Consider the following 23207-nt stretch of genomic DNA (forward strand, 5'->3'; position numbering starts at 1 on the left):
GACATGTTTGTTAAATGAACTGAAGAAAGATTTACTTTATTTCATCTTTGCCTGGTGGATTTGTTACACCAGACTCGTTGTATACTTTCTACACGGTTTGGAGTTGGTTTTTAATTTTGAATTTAAGCTAAAGAAAATACCAAATTAAATTTAACAAACGTTTACAATTTATTCACTTGGATGCTATCCAAAGAAAGCGTTTTCCATTTCCGGTTTTCTCTCGCCGTTGTAAAATAAAATTATCTTGTTTTCCCTAATTATTTCCTCACCTACTCATCCTCGTCAATCCTCGTCTACCCGCCCCATGGGCGGGGAAAAACTCGCGCGCAGCATTCGCTTTTCCAACAGTGCTTTGCTGACAGAATAAATGCATTCCCCAAGCCCAAGCAAAAGCATCCGCGCCAGTCAACTAATGCTGTCGATTTAACCGTTTGCGATTTGTGGCACGCAAGCTCGAAAGGTTTCTCTGAATGCTTAGGGTTTGCCACGGCACGTCAAAAAGGGAGCAAAAGAAAACTCCCCCCAACGTAAAGCATCTCCCTCTTCACCGGAGCCCTGCCTTTATGCTTTTACTGTGACACTTCACGGCGTTACGCGATCAGTCGTTCCCACATGGTGCGATCGCGTATTTTCATTTTCATTCCGCAACCGGGCACCGACCACCGTCACGTCCCGGGTGGGGTTTTCGATTCGGTAAATACCGGACCGGACAGTTACAACACCAGGCCGGTGTAGAGGAAACTTAACAAATTAAGCAAATTTGCACCACAGCCTTCCTTCATTCCTCACCAAAGCCCCCACACAGCAACACGTCTGCTTATCATCACAACAACACGTCCAGCCCCGGAAAAGCATCGGCAGACAAAAACCAGTCGCTCATTCGTCAGCTCATTTGCACTACTTTGCAAAAAAAAGGAATCGTATTAGCAAAACGGGTGACCCCGCGAAACCGTTGGTTAGTCATCGTTTGGGGTGAGTTTTTAACTGCAACTTTAGCTCGCACCCTGTTCCCCCTGTTGCCCATACCACCCCAACGGCTGCTGATGCTTTCCGTGATCCGCGTCAACGTACGTGTGCGTCGGAGCAGGAGTGGAGTGTTTGAGGGTACAAATACACATAGACATTTTTAAATGCCTGCTCTCTCTCTCTCTCCACCCAAACCCTTCAAGCTTAATGGACAACCGATGGAATGTCGAGCAAGCAAAATATTTTCAATACAAAAAAACGAAAAGAAACTGAAAAACAAAACCACCCAGTTCACGGTGGCCCCCCCCGGTCCGGTAAGTTGGTGCGCGCTAAATGACACTCCCGGCACCGGTTTTTTGACATTTTTTTGTTTGTTTGTGTGTGCCGTCTGACATCATCTGACGCAGACGGCAAAAATGGCACCGCGCAAGTGGCAAGCGTGGGACAAAGAGCAAGCCTTATTGCAAATGAAATATGATTATGATCATGCACTCGGGAGCCTAGAGCGGTGTGATTGCAGCGGCTAGATGGAAGGAGGCGCTTTGTGGTTAATTTATCAGCGAAAAGGAAAGTGTTTGACTAGGGAGAGATGGGGGTTTGTCTTTTTAAATACTATGCTTCTGCACACACACACACACACACACACACACACACACACACACACACACACGCACACACAAAAGGGGGTGATAAATACGCTTTCGCTGTGGTGGCAATATTACTTAAACTGGATGATAAATCAATCACACGAACAATATGCATGCAAGCAGCGCTCTGCGAAGCGGTTGATAATGGGCGGATTGCATGTGTCCGTGTCCAAGGCGGCTCTGCACAATGGAAAGCAAAGCAAGTTGATTAATTTTTACTGCTAATGAAAAGCTTGAAAGAGAAAGTGCTGCACCATATTATGTGTAAAGTTGATCGCCGGACGATGCAAAATGACTAAATAAGTTGCACTGTTTATTATGCGTTTTTAGTAACACGCATGGAAGTCGTTGATGGGCCTATTACTGATGTTAGCATTCTTCGATGCACATTTTTATCATTATACATTGATTTTTTAAATCAAAATAGTGAATAAAAACAAGATTTAACCGCGATCTTCTTCTGTTAAACAAGAATTGATTAGAAACTGCAAACGAATCGCATTATTCCCTACATTTACTAATGAATCATGTCTGCTCCTTTGTTGCACTTTGCACACTGCAACTCATTTGCAAAACCATTATGAATAGGCAAAAAAGGGGCGCATCCTTTATGATGAAGTTCCAGCTTCATCCCCATGGACTCGCTTGTCGCGATCTAACACCACACACCACACACTGTCCGGACAAACTTTCTTCCTAGAACCACCCGCTGCGCGGAGAGACACTATTGAAAATCACCATTAATCACGCCATCGCTCGATGACGCGGACAGGCCGTTGAAGCGCTCAAGTGGCGTGTAAGAGCGCTGTTACACCGTGCCGCCTATCCAGGATGCTGTCGGGATCGGGATGATAAAGCGGCCGGCCTCCCGCTCCAATCAAGTGAGGAGAGTGTGTGCGCTGAGTGAAGATAAAATTTGCATAGCCTCGACATCGATTGACTACGAACGGGCGGCCAACAATTTGCCCATTACTCTCTGTCAGGTAACGCCTTGCGCGAGCGTAGAACTAGCCCCCATCGCCGGCCCTCTCCGTGCGCTGTTCCCAGTGTGAAAAGCATGTCACATCGTGGGGAAGGATAAAAGAAACGGGCCGCACTTCCCGCCACTTTCCACGCAGCTGATGATGATCTTCACGGTTGACCCGAAGGGTCTTACAGCTTGTGTGAGAAGTAAATTGTTGTAAAGGTTTCTTCAAAGCTCTTTGTGATTGCTCGTATTAAATGATCGATCGTAGTTGTTTTGTTTAACATTTTTTCTGTGTTTTTATTTGTCATAAAACACTGCTTGCACGATCATTTCTTTTTGTTAAAGTTTATTTTTTACAAACCACCTCTCGATCGCTTACAAAGCAAACCCCGAACCAACCGTGCACCCTTTTGCAAACCATCGCCCCATGCGCAACCGCATGCGATAGGAAAGCGGTTAATTATATCGCTCCCAGGCACTGGCACTGGCCGAAGCCTGTACCGCAAAACACGTTTACTTTCATTCTGCACCTCTGACTCCAGTCGCCGCCCGGCACCGCTCACGACAATGCCGCCTCATCAGACGGAGCCTTGCGGCCTGACCCGGCACAACCTTCCCCGTGTGGGTGGTGTGAGAGTGCAGTTTTGTCACGAACGCATCCGCAACAGGCAGCGGCACATGCGGCGTCGGCCCCGTCGGCACTGATCAAAAACGACCCATCGCGAAGTCGAAGCGACCTGGCGGGACAGGAAGTGCCGATGCACTTGGGATGATTGGAGCTTGGGGAGAAGCACAAACAAACACAACAAACTCAAGCCAATTGTGGTTTAGTGCCAATGCGCGCAAAAAGTCTATCCACAGAAAAAAAAAGAGAGAAGAGACAGCAAGAGTGTGTGAGTGGTAAGAAAGAATGAAGTGTGTACTGTCGGTTGAAAACACTTTGTCCGCAGAAGAGAGGAAAAGGGGGTTGTCCGAGGTGGTACGGTGATCGTTGTAAAACCGCAGCATGATTGAGCTCAAATTGAAGAGCAAATAAATACAAATAATAACCCCGAGCCAGACGGGCTGGAGCGGGGCAATCTGGCATAAACTCCAAACACAATCACGACAAGGCTTGAGCCCCGTGCCAAGGAAAGTCGCTCACACTCGGGCGCAAAGTGTCAAGGGTCTGCCAGTGCGCACGATCGCGCTTCCGGGCCAGTCGGTTCCGGAAAGAGTACACCGAGCCTCAAGGCAAACCTCGGTTTCTCGACTTACCGTGCCGAATGGTACGAATTGATGCGTCTGGTGCGGATCGATCGCTCTCGTTCGCTTTTGCCAATCCAGCACTCACACACACACACACAACTCAATCAAACTCCTTTCGCTCTGAATGATCAATGAATAATGCAATTTTCCTTCCCCTTTTCTCGTTCTAGATATGGCCAATCTAATCACAGTTCGTCTGCAGCGTGGCGACGGTCAGGCCTGGGGCTTCCGTCTGCAGGGCGGCAAGGACTTCTCTGCCCCGCTGGTGCTACAGAGAGTGAGTACTTATGCAACCGTATGGTGTAGCAATTGCGACATTATTAAATATATTTTAAGGGGTTAAAAAATTATATGAAAAAAACCCATTTAACTACCATCGCGCGCCTTAAACTCGTTTCAAGCAGCGTCAAAAGCGAGCCTATTGCGATCTCTCCCTCCTTCACCTTCTAATTGTTGATCATCTAATCTGACATCGCCCACTCGATCGTCCGATTGCGCTAAGTGCAAATAGTTGCCGTCCCTTCGTTCGGGCGCCGATCAAGCGCCAATTATAGTTTAACCGTTCGCCAATTATACTATTTTATCACGGGCCCAACAATGTGGCAATATTTCAATAAATTACCCCCCTCCCTCCTTGAAACACTCTTGCTCTCGGCACTCCTCAGTTCGGTTGTTTGGTGGTGAAAAAATGGCGCCACAGACACCACCGGCACCTGGTTAAGTGTTAACCTAGTTAGCCGCCCGTTTTCCCGATCAAATTTCATCACCCTCGCATGGGCTGGGCAAGCAAGGTTTGGCAGCAGCCTGGAAAACTGAAGTACCTCTATCCGGGGCGTGAGAGTGATGGTGGTGGCGCGGCACCACGACACACGAACACACGTTTGTGCGGATTGATCCGGACGGGGAAATTAATTATCGACAGTGATAAATGCCACCGAGCGCGACGCTGCAACCGCGAGGCGTTGTCGCGTACCTGGCCGACGTTAACCACGACCACGAAGCGTGCTGCCACGGTGGGAGAAGTTATGATCATTACACTATTTACGAGATCATTGCAATGGTGTCTCGAAATGGGACATAAATTTAGGGATTTTTTTGCTTGCAGCGGTGTCTCCCGATGCCAGCGCCCCGGGGCGGGAAATTAGATCGCACTTCTAATGCGCAAAATTATGTTCTACCCCACACAGGCACACACACACACACACTTCACATTGCCTGGGCAGGAATATATTGAACAGTATCGTTCACAAAGAAAGTTACAGGCGGCACGATTCTGTCATCGGTCGATTTATTTAAACGCTTAATTATGATTGATTCGACCGGCCCCCGGCTCGACCCACCATCTCACCGATCGATCGTTCGCAGGCAGAACCATCCTTTTGGGCTGCACCCTTGATCTTTCGTCGGTTTCGTGCAGTTGCTGCACACATCCTAATGGCGTCAATAATGTATGCAAATCTTGGCAGCACGAAGGCTGGGCAGCTTATGCGTCACCTCGGGCGCAGATGTTCGCAGCGAAGCGGTTGTCTTTTTGGGGTTGTTTTGTAACCCTCTATCTCTCCCTTTCTCTGTTTGGTTCCCTTTCATCTTCTGAGCTACTCGCTGATCCCGCGATGACAAATTCGTTCGTCAACCAGCTGATCCACGGGGATGCACGTGTTCAAACGCTTTGGCGAAGCAATCGAACCGACTCGAAGGGTCGGTGAGTAAGCTCCGATCGGTTGGGTAAAAGCTGATGAATAATGGCTCCGATCGGTTGGGTCTGGGTGACATGTTAAGATGGTATGATCTCTTGAGCTTGAGACGAAAGCGTGAGTCGGCTGCCATTTCCGGCAGCTGTAAGGGGAGCCAATGCGTACCAATACGCTTAAGTGATTAGTGGCTGTGACTGTTGTTGAGTGAGCTTAAGATGACTAGCAGGCTTGAAGATTTCATTACGATACTTTGCACTCGACCCAAGCCAAAGCTTGCAAATAGAAACAGCACAAAGAAACGTTGTACATCTTCTACCCAAACATGCAATCTATTGAAAATGTAGCGATGGCCAATTATTTATGCGTGTTGTCCGCACAGTTCATTACTGCATTATGATTGTACATGCTGCACAATCTTGATCGGCAGTCCCATGCTCACCGCCAGTCTGCACCGACAACCGATCGCCCAACCGATTGCACTGGCCGATGTTGCAAACACTATTGCTACGCATTTGTAACAATAAACCCATAAAAGTGCCCATAAAGCGCAGTTTATCAATAAAACAATCAACGAACCTGGCCCTTGGCAGGTAAGGCACACGCAGCAAGATTACCAGCACACCATCGACTACGATGTCAAACGCACCCGGGGTCTGTGCCCTTGAACTCTGTGTAGCCAACCTTGCCAGGCCCACGATCGACACCGCTCCGATGCACACACACACACACACACACTGCAGCAAGATGCACTGCGCAGAACACTCGAGAGAGAGAGAAAAAAAAGTCAAACACGGTACATTCTTTCTGCAGAGCCGTTTTTGCCTTCCATTCCTAGCCGTGGTTGCCTGTGGCCCCGGGACCGAAGTTCCCCTGGGAAATCGGCATCAAAGCTCTCGGGTCGGGTCGGTGGGGCAAACGGTGGACAGGAGGATTCAATTTCAATCATAATCTCTGCGACTGGCGGCATCTTGAAAGGTCGCCGGCGTACGGCGGTTTAGATTGTTCGGAACGAGCGCGAGCGCGCGCGCCAAGCGAAACGCATTCTTCATTTCTCCTGCCAAGCGATCGAGATCTTCGAGCGGGCGTGTGTGTTTGGGAAAGAGGAAGTACGCAGGAAGTCCTCTCTCTCTCTCTCTCTCTCTCTCTCTCTCTCTCTCTCTCTTTCTACTTCTTGGGAACGTCAGAGAGTGTTCTTGGGAAACGGCAAAGCGGTTTTTTGTTGCTTAGTGAGGGACAGAGTTGCACTAGTTCTATTAATTTTGTGTTAATCATCAGCCAGGTTTTGCTTCTTCCTTTCAGTTACCCTTCAAAGGGTTTTTGCAACGATTAATGCACCCTCTGTCCTCTGCAAGTCTACAGAATAGAGAAGGAGAATGAAAGAGCTGCAAAAAAACGCATAGCAACGAAGACTCATCCACCGGGGACAGTCATAAATAATATCCGTCCCGGGACAGGTCTTAAGTGATGTCATTTTTCGTTGTCCGGTTTTTCGTCCTCCGGTTCGGTTCGGTCTGCCTGCCCGTCTGTCTGTCTGGGCAGCCGTCCGTACCGTTCGTTGGGACGGAAGCGGAAATGGATGGGCGACGTAAAGTGTAAGGGGAAACGTAGCAGCAGATCGATTTATATTTGTCATCAGCGACGACCGTTGAAACAATGCTGTCACGATGGGCGACGGTGTGGCAGGTAGAGCGCAACCTGTCACGGCGAATGGGATTTATGTTGCAAATGTATTTCTGTCCTGTCCTGATCAAGAATAAATCTTTATGCATCACTTGAAGGAGTAGGAGTTCTTGGCGAGTTCTTGATCTTACACAATCTGGATGCAGAAATGCAAAGGTCAAGGTAATCACACTTCAAGGTTGTCTCATCATCTTGCTGGAATGCACAAACAGGGCATTTCCTGTCCCAGTAGTTTAGTTTCCCTTGTGCAAAGATCATCTTCCGCACCAGTCCCTGCTACCGTTTCGGGGACGGATCCGTCACAAACGGTCCCGCCTGTCAACGTTATCAGATAAGACAACCACGAACCGTTGTCTAGGGCCAATGTTTGTGCGGCAGGGCTCTAATAGGGTAGGGTCTGTCCTGACAGAAAACGCACCCATACCCACCTCAAACCTTCGTTATCTACCATCACGGCTGTCAATAATAATCGCAACACTAACCGTGCTCTGCCGCTACATCTCCTCCACTCGATGCCGAACGGATCAGACGAACGTCTTGAAATGCTGCATCGTAAAAACGGTGGACACTTGTTGTTTTGCCAGCACACGCCGCCGCGGTGGTCTCTCTACCTGGGGCCGACCGGAAACAACAATCATTTACCCGCACCGATCATAAAATGTTCCTGTTCAATGATCGTACCCAAATGCACGGGTTGTAAAATGGTTAAATGCCCGAAAACGCCACCCAGACGCCGAGGGCCACTCGCTTTGTGCGGCCGCTGGAATGTCTTTTTGGGTTTGTTTTTGTTTTGGGAAGCATGCAGCAGGTACGGTGCAGCTGCAATCAGGGTTGCAATTGAGGAAATGGGTCTGAGGTTTATAGCCTGTGGTGCAAGTATCTTGTTTTGCTGATGAGAAGAGATCGTTATGGATGGAACCCGTAAAAACCGAACGAATGTTTTCACTTTCAAGAAATGCGGTTTTTGTCTGTCACTAAAAGCACAACGCTATTTCCTCTACGAACCAAAGAAAATTAATGTCCGCAACGGTAAGCGTCACCCAATTTCCTAGGAATCGTTTCTATGGGCTTTCCCGCTCCTGTGAACGCGATCGGATGACTCATCGTGCGCTCGTTTGCCTTGCACCATCTGGAAGTCTTCACGCTTCCCACTATACATGCTGCTTGGTGCGTGCATACGTCATTATTATCTGTAGCTCATAATCCCCCTGTCGAGCACCGTTTATGCTTCTCGGTTGTGTCTGCTTTTTATCGTCTGCCGAATTCCTGTTCAAAAAACCGGCGGCACCGTTCACAACACACCGTGCCCCCTGGCTCCGACGGTGAAGTGAAGTGTGAACAACAAACAAAACGAAAAAAAAAACCGAAACCCCTCCGAGCCCTTCAAAGTGATAAAGAGATCGAGGTGGAATGGGACAGTAAAGAAAAGGAAAAAACGGCACACGGAACCGACGCAACATAAAACCTTCCACTGGCACCGCGATGGAATGCAGCATGATTCATTGATCGAATTCCTTTACACGGGTGCCCACGGGCGAAGACGATTGTTCGGCTATCGGCTGTTTCCTTCTTGGCCGTGCTTCTCCCTGTTTGCGTTGTCTGCAGTCCGAAGGGAGTGACAATAAATTCCAGCAAACGAAATAAACGCGGGGGAAAAACGGGAGAACATCCTCAATGAAACGTTCTGTGTCGTCTGCCGATGACGGTGTGGGGTAAGCCGGCGGATCAGCGCGTTAGGTTGAAAATAACTGAAATTAGGCAAGCATTTAAGGCGTGCGGGCGCAATACACCGCTCGCAGGGATTGCAAACTATTTGGCTTGATCCATTCTTTCGCACCAAACAACAGCGAACCAATCCCGCAAGATCGCGATCGTATTTGCGTTGGGCGAAAGCGTTCCTCCCGACGGACCACCACCACGTGTGTTTGTTACACGCTTGCACGGGAAGGGGGGAGTGGGAGAAACGTATGCGCAAACACAATTTCGGTTACGTGAGGCGTAATTGAAAACACACAATTACATAAATTAGCGACCACCCGGTCGGACACTCGCCCGGACGACACTTAGCGCAATCATAAGCGCGAATCATCATCACCGTCAGCCGTTTTGCAAGAGTCGGCTTTGCGAGCCTCTTGTGGGGTGTATGTGTGTGCGAGGCTTTCCATGAGCACACATGTCCGAACGGCTCGAAATCCTCTACACACACACAGACACCCCGGTAGGAAGCCACCATCCCCAACCAAGGCGAGCAGCTTTATTTGCACATAAATTAAAACTTTTATGCCCATCTACGATTCCCACCCAAGGCGGGCCCCTGATGCAATGGGGTGTTTTTGGTTGCGGTTCCCTTTCTTTCGCCGTCCGCTCACCGATAAAGCTCGTGGGAAATCGGTTCCAGCCACGACCGGAAATGGCATGTAATGGAGGTATGTGCTGTTGGTGGTTGGTTTTTTGTTGACTTCTCATTGGACCAAAAACGGTGTGAAGTTGATAAACTCGCTCAGGGTGCTCGGGCGCTAACATGGGAATCCAATAGGAACTGGTTCAACATGATTGCCGTGATGTATTGATATGGGGAGGGATTGATTTCAATACATCACGGCTATCATGTTGAACCAGTTCCTATTGGATTCCCATGGTAGATTCCAATAGTGTTGAATTAATAAAGGACGAACAGATAACATCCAAGTAACATCAATGGGCAACGTTATCTATGAAGTGTTAGCAGGGTTTCCGGCTGTGATATGTCTACAACCGCTACGTACGTTCAATCGAGAATTACTTCATAAAATAATAATTGGCGCCTCGGAGACCTATTTTTTAACCTTTAGACCTATATCTCTGGGTTAGTCATGCATTGCATCCTTCAAACCTTTATGCCAGCTTTGTCTAGCTGACCCATAAACGCTCCTTCCCTGGCCATCAACTCCCTAAAAAGCTATCACACTCGCTTTTACCCATTTTTGGGACGACAACAAACAAACAAAAGCCACCCTAATCAGCACGGGCAAAACGAAAAGTGGTGTCGGGTTAGCATATACACCCCCGCTCCTCCCAAACCCTTGAGCTTGTCAATTATCGTGCCCGGCCACGAAAAGCCACGATGCAGTTTCATTATGTTTGCCTTAGTGGCTGGCTTGCTGCTTTGTTGTGCCCCTCGTTCCCACTCTATTTCGATATGTTTGTTGTGTGGTGGGCTGAAGTGGAGCTTTCAAGCCGTGGACGCCCGCTGGAAGATAAGGGGGAGCACCCAGGAACACCCAGTAGGAACAAAAAAGGCAGCAAAAAAAGGGTAAGCTGCTCCCTCGTACAATCAGCCAGGGAAAGGGCAGTAATTTATGACCTAGAATAAAACAGTGCTGTTTAAATGAGGGACCCCCGGGAGGAGGAGAGGTAAAATGAACTAGAATGGCAAACAACTAAAAACCGCACAGAAAAAACGCACATAAGCGGACTCGGTTTGTTTTGTTTTTTTGTTCGCTTAAGATATGAAGCTGGTTCAAAGTTCTCATAAACTAGCCCCAAGGGGTAGAAGAAGATGAAGGAAGAGCTCTCCACCACACCACAGTACATCTGCGTCTATGATGTGCTGTTGCTCTCCATTCAATTGATCGTGAGTTTCCCTCTGCACTCACGCCCCATTCTACAGAGAAGAGTGGACAGAGCACGGCTAGAACTGGATCGATGCAACCAAAGAATCAATAGGTCCGGCAGGTTCAGCAGAAGCAAATGAATCATAAATCAAACTTCTCCTAAATAAGTGTATTGCTTCTTTTGCCTCGCTTGACAACACGCTCGGTACGCTGCAAAGGAAGCTTCAGGCAGGTTACTACATGCTGCCATTCCGTTCCCTATGATACCGGTTTACGCACCTCACACAGAATTGCCTGCTCACGCCAAAAGGTCTACAACACATGGTACGCGCACCTTTGAACACACGCTACATATTGGTGTCCTAATTTTCGGGAGCTTGCTGCCACCATGACACGCTAACGCTGCGTGCCAGCGTGCCGACCCAGACGCTACAAAGACGCGCGCGCGCGCTCGCGCAAAAGGTGCAACTGCATCTGCATTGGAGCTCCAGCCACAGCCCGCGTACAGTGAGTCATGGCATGCTGCGTTCACACATCGCTACTCAGCCTCAAAGGGAGTTTCGTTTGACTAATGGATCACCACATCGACATATGCAATGCTGATAGTGGCGGCTTTATTTCCCCACCCAACCCTTTGGGTCACTTTATTTGTTGCCAATTTGTACGTCACTCAACCCTCCGCCGGTTGCCAAAGTCTCTTCCGAAACGAAACGGAGAGTGCTTTTTTTTTGTTTGCTGTTGTTGCACTAACCGTCACAAAGGCGGTCGCCTCGGTGTTGCCTTTTGTGCGTGACGGAGTGTGTGTGTGGACCACCGGGTTTTGCATCGAGCCGTTGTCAATTGCACTTTGATTGATTTATAATTGTTGCGCCACTCACGGAGAGCTGGCAAAAAGGGACTTTTGTAAAAAGGGTGTGTTTGGCAAAGATGCCAGTGAAATGGTGGCGCAAAGGAGGGAGCTGTAGGGTTGTGATTGTGCTGTGACAACTAAAAAAGGGAAAGGGCGTTAAGAGGTGTCGCCGGCAGTAGAAGACGCGAACATTCCGCACATGTCACCGCTCAGCTTTGGGGACGGAGACAAGCCCATGACGGGTGAGCGTCATGCATTCCAGGCAAATGGGGTTCTCAATTTACCTTTGTCCTTGTGGCTGTAAGCTGCAGCTGCAGACACTCTCTAACATGTGTGTGGAATTGTTATCAAGCGTTGATGTACAGTAAATAAAAACGCAAACATGTTTAAGCTGATAAAGCGATCGTTGCGATCAGTTGGCTGAGACGGAGCTACAACTCCCATAAAGCTATAGACGGTACGGACAGGGAAATCATATTGCACGACCGTCACTAATTGCTTCATTAGCCGAGAATGTGCAGCACAGCCGACTAGCAGTCGACCACGCACTGTCACAAGGGCCACCGTTTAATTATGGCGCCCGCTTTTGGCCGGCTCGTGATCACCTTGCAGCAACTGACAACAAAGAAGAGCCCACAAGGGGAACGCGAATGTTTTGCTAACACGCCTTGGCTGGCACATGGCTCAGGGTGGGAGGGAGTAGGTAGAACAACAGAAACATCCCCATGCCACCGTCGTGACATTGAAAACCCTTCCCCTGTGCCTCTCTCTCTCTCTCTGTCTCTGTCTGTGCCCGTGGACACATTACGCGGATGAACTATTTTAAGGACAACGAACGCGACAGCGCGACCGTCGCCAAAACAGCTGGCAGTACTGCAGCAGCTAAACAAGAACCTCTAGCACCCTGACATTGGTTTATTTTTGCCCGATCCCGATCGCGTCCGTTTCAGGTTAACGGTGGCAGCGTGGCCGACCAGGCCGGTCTGATGGCTGGCGATGCGCTGATCAAGGTCAACGGTACGGAGGTGTTCAACATGCGTCACAAGGATGCGCAGGACGTCATCGTGGCCGCTGGAAACTCGTTCGAGCTGACGGTGTCGAGGTAAGAATGTCGCCCGTGGTGAACGACGCTATAAAGGAGAAGTTGCTGATTACTGGAGTTTTTTGTTGCATTTTTCTTGGCCATTCCGACAGAGGTGGTGCTACCTGGCGTCCGTCTGTTACGCCGACCGGTTCGCTACCGTCGCCGTCTCCATCGCTGCCCGGCAACGTCACACCGGTTACGCGCACCTCGCTGGCAGCGACGCCCCAGGAGATGAAACCGATCGGCAGTGGCCACAACACCGCCGCCAAACCGTTCGCTGCTGTAAGTCTTGGCGACGACGTTGTTTGAAGAGGGGAAATAATGATGTATTTCTTATTTAAAAAAAAACCCAGGTTAACGGAAACGATGGACAGATCAAGAGCATCGTCAACAACCAATACAACACCCCGGTCGGCATGTACAGCGATGAGACCATCGCCGAAACGCTGTCCTCTCAGGCGGAAGTTCTCGCTGGAGGTGTCCTTGGGTAGGTTTGAATTATGATCTAGCTGGTTGACATCGTACGAACTAACAACTGACTTGTTTTACCTTCCTGCACAATGCATTTCAGCGTTAACTTCAAGAAGAACGAGCGCGTGTACTCGCCGGCCAACTCCGAGGTGTACAAGCTGCTGCACGAGCAGGGAGATGACCCCGAGCCAGGTAACATTTCTCGAACAGCGAAGGCGCGGCAAGATGCGCGCTCTTCCGCTCCGGTTGTACTCGATACCGTACGGTGACGGACACGATGCTGGACACAGCTTAGGGAGTCGTTATGGTGTAGACCCAGTACCCCGTACAAACTTCCACCTCCAAACTCACACCACACCAAACCCCATTCCAACAGACAGCTTCATTAATCTCTCGTTTTTGTTCGGACAATCAGTTGTTATCGAGCTGTATTGGCATGTGTTGACTAACATTGACTGCAATTTGATTCGAGTATGACAAAGGACAGTAAGGGTCTCGACATTTCCTTGACGTGTGATAACTTGTACTTGAACCAGATTATTGCTTTATTAGAATGTTTATTTACATTCCAATTAGGATTAACTTATACTTTTAGAACTGTCAATAACTATTTTTTATATTATTGAACACTGTTTCCTACAAAATATCCTTCTCAAAAGTTATAATTAGATAACTACAAACAGTAAGGTATTCCTACCGTTAGGGTAATCATCACAAATGGTTTCTCTGCTCTGCTGAAATTAGCCGCCTAAAAGTATGCAATGATAGCGCGTTCGCGTTACGCTACGCCCAAACGTTACCACCTAACGCTTCGTGATTTGTTCATCCTGTCTAACAAACACGTTCCCAACACACACTTTCATAAAACGAAACAATCCAACCCTATTTTCAACAACTTCAGCCCAACAACAACAGCAGCAGCCGCTGCAGCAGCAGCAGCAACAACTACAACAACCACTCTCGCCACACCACCTCAGCAACAGTGGCAGCGGCACAAACACTGTTACACGCCACGTTAGCGCTCCCGTCGACCGTCCGGTAGCTCCGGCCGCCAACGGACTGCCGCCGGGCCAGAACATTTGTGCGTCGTGCGAGCGCCTGATTGTGTAAGTCCGGTTTACCCCCTTTGCAGCGGGTCTTCTTCTGCAACTTTGCCCCGGATGAGATCGAAACCAAATGAGCTGTGGGGTGGGCTTTCGGGCGATCTTTTCGATCGATCTCCGAAGGCAGGGAGAAAGATGGTAGCGCAACACGAAGCAGTTGAGGTGAAAATTGCTCGCACACTCACACACGTTCACACACACACACGCATACGCACAACCAATGGAAGAAAAGCGTCGTCCAGCTGTACCGCCCGGATTTTTGTAGCTAATTGTCGCCACGTTCCCGTCTCTAATCTGCACCGAAATTTCTTCTTTTATTTCTGTTCCACCGCCTCTCTCCCCATCCACCTTACCCATTTTTACTTTCTTCCCCTTTTTTATCAACCTGTTGTGTGTGTGTGCGCCAAAAACCCACCAACATTATCCACCCCGTGTGACCGTGTGTTGCCCCTGTATCCCCACGAATGCTGTAAATACTGCCGCAACTGCACCCGAACTAAACCAACCCCACCGCCCGACCGACATCCCACATACCGTCCCGACGTGCCTGGCCCCCTTCTATGGACGCTCCCAACACCAATGGTACCTCGCCGGTACCCCCACCGTTGGCTGACCGTTGTCGTCGTGGCCTAATGCCGCTCGGAGCAGATAGCGTTTACTCTAACAATTTCCATTACTCGGTCAACAAACTAGAGTCCACGTCGTCGCATTTCTACGCCACGCAGAGCCACGCCATCGGCGGCTATGCTACGGCCGGCCGTCTGCCGGTCGGCTCGCTCACCGGTGGCCGTCCGCGTGGCCCATCGCCACTGCCGCCGCAGATGCAGGGTCAGGTTCCGCGTCCACCGATGCCGAAACCGCCGATGATGCAGCAGCCCCAGCCCCAGCGCCCAGTGCCGCAGCAGGGTGTACCGGCCCAGCAGGGCGCACCGAAGGTTGCATTCCCACCGCAACCGCAACCTCAGCAGCAGCCCCAACAACAGGCACCGCCAGCTCCAGCACCGACTTCAGCCTTCCGCCCGGCACCGAATACCGTTCCGAGGGCCGGTATTCCACCGAAAGTTCACAACGAGTAAGAGCTCCGAACTCGAGGCAGTTGCGGTAGTACGCGAATTAGATGGAATTTCTTGATGGAACTTCCATTTAGTTGTGTTACTTCCCTATTTTCCAAAACTGTTGGCTTTTTATATATTTTCGAGCTGAGCTTTTCAATGCGTTTCCCTCGTCGTCCAAACTGTCCTCCTTCACCATTACCGAACTCCAGCAAAATTGCGACCTCCGACGTACCTTGTCGTGTTCCCCGTGTTCGAAGAAGAGGAGTCTCCCAAGAGTGTGCAGAGTGTGTGTGCGTGTGTGTGTGTGTTATTTATTGGGTTGGTTTTGCATGCATTACATTGTCTCCGAGTGAGAACTGTGACCTCTAAACATGCTCTCTGGATTCGATCTTCATCGCCGATGAACGTAACCAGTCATCTATTGGATGTACTGTTTATCTCATCCTCTATCCCATGCCGTAAGCTCATCGTTACATTATTAATTGTATATTTTGTTCTTTCTTTCTTTTTTTACGTTTTCGGATTTGATTTTTTTTTGCTGTGTTCGTTACCGTTTGCGGTGGTTTGCCAATTTTTTTTTTCTTCTACTGTTTTTTTTTGTTCTTGTTTGCTTGTTACGTGTTATCATCCACATTGCGGACCGCGGACAAACCGTCACCAAACGGTCACCATTTTGTTTTGCAAACAACATTCCTACACGCACCGACAATGAAAAACGATAATCATAATAAACCCAAACCAACAAACCACCGTTGGAAAACTCCCTGTACGTCGTCACGTCTCGCACACACCATCACCAACAACCACCACCAACCATCACCAACCAACACGCACGTCATCTGACCGCACCCGACCGACATTATTCGTGGGGCAGCGGCGTGTTTGTGCGCATCAAGGACAAGAACCTGCACGCCGACTGCTTCAAGTGTGCCACCTGCGGCACCTCCCTGAAGAACCAGGGCTATTTCAATCTGAACGACAAGCTGTACTGCGACATCCATGCGCGGCTGGCGGCGCTTAACAGCCCGCCGCCCGGCACCAACGGCATGGTTCCGGTCGCTGTCACGAAACCGTACGTATTCGGCAGCAGATCGCACCTTAAAACCGCTCTTCTCTTCTCTTTTTTTCCTTTCTTTTTACATTCTTTCTTTGCTTATTTTCTTTGCTTCTTTTCTCTATTTGTTTGTGTGTGTGTTTTTGTTCTATTTGTTCCATAATTGGCTTTTCTTTATTTTCCTTCCCACTTTCGTTTGCCGATCCCTATCATCCCGAACTTTCTCTCTCTCTCAAGCTCCCTATACTAGCATTCCTAGCAAAACCGTTCTAGAAAGCAACTAGAGCACAACCTTACAAAATAGGTAGCTGTGCTGTGTGTTTAGGCTAGCTGGTTTGTTGATTCGTTTGTAAAAAGCTTTTAGTAGTACCCTTAAATGAGAACGATTCGAGAGTAAGACGATGCAAAACGATGATTCTGAGAGACGTGAGCTGTGTAGCGTGTTGGACAAGTAGTTTGCCTTAGAAACGGGAGGTTTTCCACAGTTAGTAAAGAGAAGTAAGTGTTTTCTGCTGTCATCAGTCATGCAATAAGAGCCAAAGTTTCATAAATCTAATAGTTTCATAATAATGATAATTAACTAAACTTCTCCGCAATTAGTCATTAGTTTACTCAGCCAAAGGATTAAAAGAGCTGGTTCATATTACAAGTGTCTTTTCAATAGGCTCACAACGCATCAACGTCTCATCAAAGTGGAATGAATCGTTTTCATTTATTCAGGCACTCCTCTTCTGCCCTGTTGCCTTAAATTGTAAATCGCCCAAAACCAAATCCATTCCTTCTTTTGCTGGCCTTTACTTTCCCATTTCTCATTCTTTCCTCACTGATCTTATTTGTCGTTGTACATACGATCGTCTGCTCGTAAGTCGCTCAGTGCCTCGCCCCAAAAGTAGGCTTGGATTGTACGGTTTTCTAATACGAATTTTCCATTCTAGGGGACACAAGACCGGCGTCCAGGCCATCTCTGCTGCTCTCAACGCTCATGCCAACTTGAATGGCCGCGCGCAGTCGCCGTACGGCAGTAATGTAAGTGATTTTCCATCCAGTTCTATCTCTACTCTGTGTTTACGTTTCCAAGCAACTAACTCCTACTCTCTAACGGCTGAACGCTTCCGACAGAAAACACACACGATCGCCACTCGATTAGGGTAGCATTTGTTTTTGTAGTTTGCTCGAGCTTTTCCCGATCAACACGATCGATCGATCGATCGGACCTTGTTTTCGGGTCGTACCCGAATTTGCAACGGTGCGTTAAATATAACTACGCAAGTGCGATCGGTCGCGGAAGGAAAGCCGAGGCCAATTAGCAGCTGAGTACGTTTCGCATAGAACAAACAGACAAACAGCACCCTATCCCTTTCTCTCTTTTTCCCCTTTGCGGGTCTGTGTGCCGTTTTTTAAACGCTTTCCGTTTAAACTGCTGACGTGCGTTACGAATGCTGACGGAGGCGCCACTTCGTTATGTTATCTTTCTTCAAAAATGTACTGTTTTTTACCCAGCAAGAAAAAAAAACAACCAGTAAAAACAGACTAACCCTACCCGAGGACAAGTGTGTCAAACGGTGTGTCCTGTCGCAAGCTAAACGTCGACTCGTTTCCCCCCGAAACGGCCCCACGAATCGCATGTTTCCCTTTTTTTGTGTGATCTTAACTCGAGTGTTTGCTTTGTTTTCTTTTTCTTTTCTTCCGTTTGTGGCTGATCGTTGTTTTGCATGCATTGTGCTTGTTTTTCTGCGTGTGTGTGTGTGTGTGTGTGTGTGTGTGCTTTTCTCGCTTATGCAACAACTCGCGATGGCTCGCCGAAAAAAAAACACCCGGCTCGGCTGACGTTGCTGACGGGCCGCTGCTGACGTGTGGGACCGACGGATGACGAATGACGCGTGCGCGACACTTGCCGTGGTTTTCGCGGTTTCATGCACCGCCGATGAAAACGAAAACACACGCGCGCACACCGTAGGGCACACACACCAGCCTCGGGCCGCTGAGCCATTCGCCGTCCCACTCACGATCGAGCAGCACGACATCGTCGAGCGGCTACTGCAACTCGAGCTCGCTATCGCCGGTGCAATCGAACAAGGTGTCCCCGCTGCATTCGCGCACCAGCAGCGAGAACGAGCTGATCGATCGTAGCCACAGCAGCAACAGCAACGGTAGCAACGCCAGCGAGCTATCCGGTAACGCGTATCCCGTCTGCCCAGCGTCTCCGCCCCTGCCGCCACCGCCGCCGCCACTAACGATGGAGGAGTGCACACTCCAGGAGCCCGGACCGGAAGTGCCGCCAGCCCCGCCACAGACCGACGCGAGCGCACCGCTCGTGTTCGGGGCAAATGGGCTGGCCACCCCGGCCGCGCCGGCCGATAGTGAGCAGACCGATGGGACGGTTACGCAAAACGACTACGGCTTTTACTACCAGACGATGGGAGGACGCGTCATTCGCAGCGTACTTCCGCCGGGCAAGAACTCCACCTACAAGGTAAGTGATAGTGTGCATGTGTGTGTGTGCAGGTTTGCCTTTTTTTCGGAGTGAGTTGATGTTGTGAAGTGATGTTTAGGATGTAGAAAATGGCTTCCAATAACCACTAATACATTGGAAAACCTACGAAAGGTCATCGAAGTGTAACAAATGTAAAATTCTAATTAGAAAAGGACATTCAGTTTAATGTGAAAATGGACCACCAACCGATTTAACAAAGAAAGGATGCGAGAGTGCAGTGGGTGCAGTGACAGAGGGCCAGAAAAGTGTGTGTGCTTGTGCGTGCGTGCGTGTGTGTACGTGCTAGTTTTACATAAGCGAACAATAGCACTCGACGATCGATCTCGAAGGCGAATCGCGATCACGACTCGATTGCAATTGCGGCACCGATCCAATTTGCGGCTTACGTACGTCACGCGTTTTTCACGCGCCCTCCGCCTTCTCTCTCACTCTCTCCTTCGCACTTTTTACATTGTAAGATGTGTGTCTGCTGCGGCGCGGGACTGAGTGCGTGACACGGATGTGAACCTTCTGTCTTCCTTCGCCACTCCCTCCCCCCACGCGATGTTTACCGAGCAGTGACCCAAAGCGGATCCGTCTTGGGTGGGACGGAAATGCATTGAAATTGCTTTTCTTTTTTGTGCAGAGGTTTTGCCCTCGTCCCGCGAGGAGGACGTTACGGGACGTTGCAGGTGGCGGTGGGAGGGCATGAGTACATTCCACCCCAAATGGCCGAGAAGGAGCAGCATATAATTAAAAATATAATCGATTTATTTGTGTCGTCGCCAAACGGATTGTGGTGCGAAAGGGGTTTTCGAGCGTGCGACCGAGTTTGCTGCTGCACGACTGATCGACCGATGATTGATCTGTGATCGTTGTGAGGGAGGTGGGGGAGAAAGGGGGTGTGTTGCAGGGGTGCACGTGGCAACCTGTGACGGTACCGTGCCTGTCACCTGATCCTTTGAGGGGGCAGTGAATTCGATCATGCTTATTTGTGTTCACCAGTTTTCAGGTGTTTCAGGTGGCAGGCGTGCCTTCGGTCACGTGACCAAACGAGCCAATGTTTACCTTGAGCTGCACTTTGCAACGAAGCTTCATTTTCTTGAATTTTAAAGCAGCTTTATCGATCGTGTTAGCATCTGAATTGGTCGAATAACAATGGACATATAGTCGCTCAAACAATCGAGGGTACATACCTACGCTTTTTGGTAATGCTTTGCCAATGTTTTGGTTAGTTTTCCACCAAGACTTAACATTTTTATTTCTTTCGATAGATTATCTTTCTGAGCATTGATTTGATTTAAAGAATTTAAAGAAGGATTTAAAGAAGATTATTGTAATGTGTCAGTTTTACTTTGTTAAAAACATGTTTAAAAAAGAACTCCTTAACCTTATACCACCCGGGTGTACAAAAACTTGACCCAAATGACATGAAACTTTTTATTTCTCTTATGTTTATGTCAAAACAGAAGGATACACGTTTTTTTAGATTTTTTTTAGATCTATAGATACGTAACGTATGGAATTTCATACGCTAGGCAGATAGGCAAGGTAAAAAACAGAAACGGATTTTTATATTTGAACTTTTTTGTTTTATTCAACAAAATCAATCAAAAAAGGGAGTTAAAAGTTTAATTGATTTTTCGGCTTCAGAGCCACTAAGAGAGCTTAAAAGTAAACAACAATTTTAAATCGGTTTTACTATTTTCTAAAAATATTGTGCTTGATATCTCGTTTAATACCTGCCTTGGTTGGATTTGTTACACAATTCAAAGAATCATAAATCTTTTAAGATAGAAAATGACGACAACTCCTCTCTGATACACACTTTTCCATTTTGCTTTATTTCCCTCGATCTTTGCGCTCTTCAAACGCAACGAAAACAACAAAAACTGACAAAAGTCACTTCTGGCACATAAAGCACTCTTAAATTTTCAGCTTCTATCATGTTCAATATGCTAATCAGTTTAGTTTCATAGGAAATCGCTTACCAAAAACGGAGTATTTTGCGTATGAAATTTCAAACGCTGAACACCAAAGGGTTTATAATGGGACACTTATTAAGCACTGATAGGTTAATCAGTTGATGATTACTGATAAGTTAATCAGTGAACTACAATTTACATTTGGCTAACTGGAATTCAATAGTAATCATAAGATTAATAGGATAATTTACCATTGCCTTTTCTTGTAGGAAAGCCGTTTAATCGTGCCATATTTTGATGTACGAGCAATTTGTGGGCAACAATAACAGACAAGATGTGCTGTAGAAAAAAACTTTTTAAACTTTCTTTTAATCTTATTAACACTTTAAGCGCCGCGTCATATGATTTCGTATGACGGCTTTGCTCACCACTCAGCTTTGTATCTGACGCTCAGTGATTCTCTTGAGAACGAATGAGGTAGGAAAGAGAGAACGAGAACGACATGTGCTACGCCGCTTATCGCAATGAAACAAAAGAGTGATAACAATGGCCCGAGAAACTGTCGCTCTCATCGCTCTCTTGCCATGCGCTACGTGCTCACTCAAAAACTGTGACGTCAGGCTGGCGGTCAAAGTGTTAAACAAGCATTTATGCTGCAGTATTTTCCCTTCAAATAGTTTTTTGTATCAAAATAGGACCAAATTCATGCTTCAACACCTGTTTTGAATTAAGTGAATCATTAAATCAATTGACAAGGGCAATGACAACATAACAGTCGGGCTAAGAGGACAGAGCTGGTCAAACAAATTTTACAAATAGTACAAGTTCTCCTAATTTTGAAAATTTCATACAACTGTATCATTAATCTATTGAGCAACTGGTTTTAAAACAATAATTTATAAATAAATGTATTTACAAGTCTTCACAATTTAGACCCAATTTGCCTACAAATGATGTATACTCATAAATTTCAGATTAATTTTCTTCTAAGAAATCGTTCGAGTTGTCACATTGATTGTGAAAAGTTAACTTCAAAATATCGCAGACAAAACTGTGAAAAATATAGAAATAGTCAAAGGTCTATCAAATAATTAAAAAAACGTTCCATCCTCTTCGCTCTCTCCCCAGGTGAACCAGAACAACATTACGCCGAAGCCGTTCGGCGCCCCGCTCCCGGTGAGCCCGCTGGCCCAGGTCCAGCCGCCGGCTTCGTACCCACCGGTGGCCGGCAGCGTCCCGACGCCCTTCTCGGCCGCCCTTGTCGGCGCCCCGCCGGCCCAGCCCGCTCCGATGGCGGCGCCGGCCCCGGCCCCGATGGCGGCCGCACCAGCACCGGCCCCGATGGCTGCCCCAGCCATGGCACCGGCATCCGTGCCCACTCCACAAGGTTGTTACTAAATTACTATGCTTTCGCTGTTATCTTTCTCTTGTTGTTTTTTCTTCCTTCCACCCCTTCCGTTTTGTTTTTACACCTTACCTTTTGTCGTCATTTTTGATTGTGATTATCTTAAAAAAAACACACACAAAATCCTACGCCATATGTTTTAACCGATTATTTTCACGAACATCCTGAGCGGTCTGGTTGTATGAGAGAGAGAGAGAGAATGTTGGAGGAGACAGGAGGAGTACTTAGTAGACAATCACAATCGTTTGTAATGAGTTCGTGTCTTTTTTGTTTCACTATTTTGGTGTGTTATTCACGGCCTTAATTTTTCGTATTTCCATTTCCACCATTTCCCATTGCATCACATCAATTCGTGTAATGAAACCATCATAAAAAAAAAATCAAATTGTAAAAAAACGCGTTGAAAATCGATACAAAAAACAAACCAAAACCATCTCACATCTTCCGACCTACACCCAACCTTCATCGAACAACCATCGAACAACGCGGTGCAGCGAAGAGCCAGTTCCTGGGCAGGAAGCCAACCTTTAACTTCCGAGGTACTGTGTCCGTGGCCCGACCATGGTCTGCGCTCTGCCAAAACCCTGCCCACTAAAGCACTAGCCGGGAGCTGCCGCGCGCGCGTACTTCCGTTTGCCCTTGTGTTCATGCCATCCCGTTTTGTTATCATGTGTGTCTTTGCGTGTGTCTTGAAACGCTTTGCATCTATCTCGCTTTCTTTCTTTTCTTTCTCTTCCTGTGCCGTTTTCTTTTCTATTTCACTCGATACGTCTCACTCGTCCCGCTGTGCTTTGCTGTGTGGTTTTGTTCTTTCGCAAAAACCCTTCATTGCTTTTGGGCCGTTTTGTAATGAATGCACTTTGCACCACTGTGCACCACTCGCTTACTGCTTGACGACTAACACACTGCGGTGACAATTGTAAAAAAAAAACATGGCCACGCTGGAAACAAACACAAAAAAACAAAACGCGCGTCGCATCTCGGGGCATTGA

At 48.0% G+C, this 23207-nt stretch overlaps 1 protein-coding gene across 9 annotated transcripts in view; it reads left to right on the forward strand.

The window, feature by feature from the left end:
• LOC120897906 (PDZ and LIM domain protein Zasp-like) overlaps nucleotides 1-23207 on the forward strand; it is a 47093-nt gene that overhangs the window by 16824 nt on the left and 7062 nt on the right. For 5 of the 9 annotated variants that reach the window (XM_040303093.1, XM_040303098.1, XM_040303101.1 and 2 more), the window contains exons 4-12: nucleotides 3999-4105; nucleotides 12596-12747; nucleotides 12840-13011; nucleotides 13083-13216; nucleotides 13301-13392; nucleotides 14952-15375; nucleotides 17348-17438; nucleotides 18370-18885; nucleotides 21939-22197. In XM_040303093.1, the coding sequence (XP_040159027.1) occupies nucleotides 4001-4105; nucleotides 12596-12747; nucleotides 12840-13011; nucleotides 13083-13216; nucleotides 13301-13392; nucleotides 14952-15375; nucleotides 17348-17438; nucleotides 18370-18885; nucleotides 21939-22197 (1945 nt within the window). In that variant the 5' untranslated portion in view covers nucleotides 3999-4000. Of the gene's footprint in view, nucleotides 1-3998; nucleotides 4106-12595; nucleotides 12748-12839; nucleotides 13012-13082; nucleotides 13217-13300; nucleotides 13393-14101; nucleotides 14307-14951; nucleotides 15376-16232; nucleotides 16431-17347; nucleotides 17439-18369; nucleotides 18886-21938; nucleotides 22198-23207 lie in introns of all 9 variants that reach the window. The other 4 variants (XM_040303096.1, XM_040303097.1, XM_040303100.1 and 1 more) reach the window with 4 other exon arrangements.

This window comes from Anopheles arabiensis, chromosome 2 (genome assembly GCF_016920715.1).
Source record: "Anopheles arabiensis isolate DONGOLA chromosome 2, AaraD3, whole genome shotgun sequence".
Lineage (NCBI taxonomy): Eukaryota > Metazoa > Arthropoda > Insecta > Diptera > Culicidae > Anopheles > Anopheles arabiensis.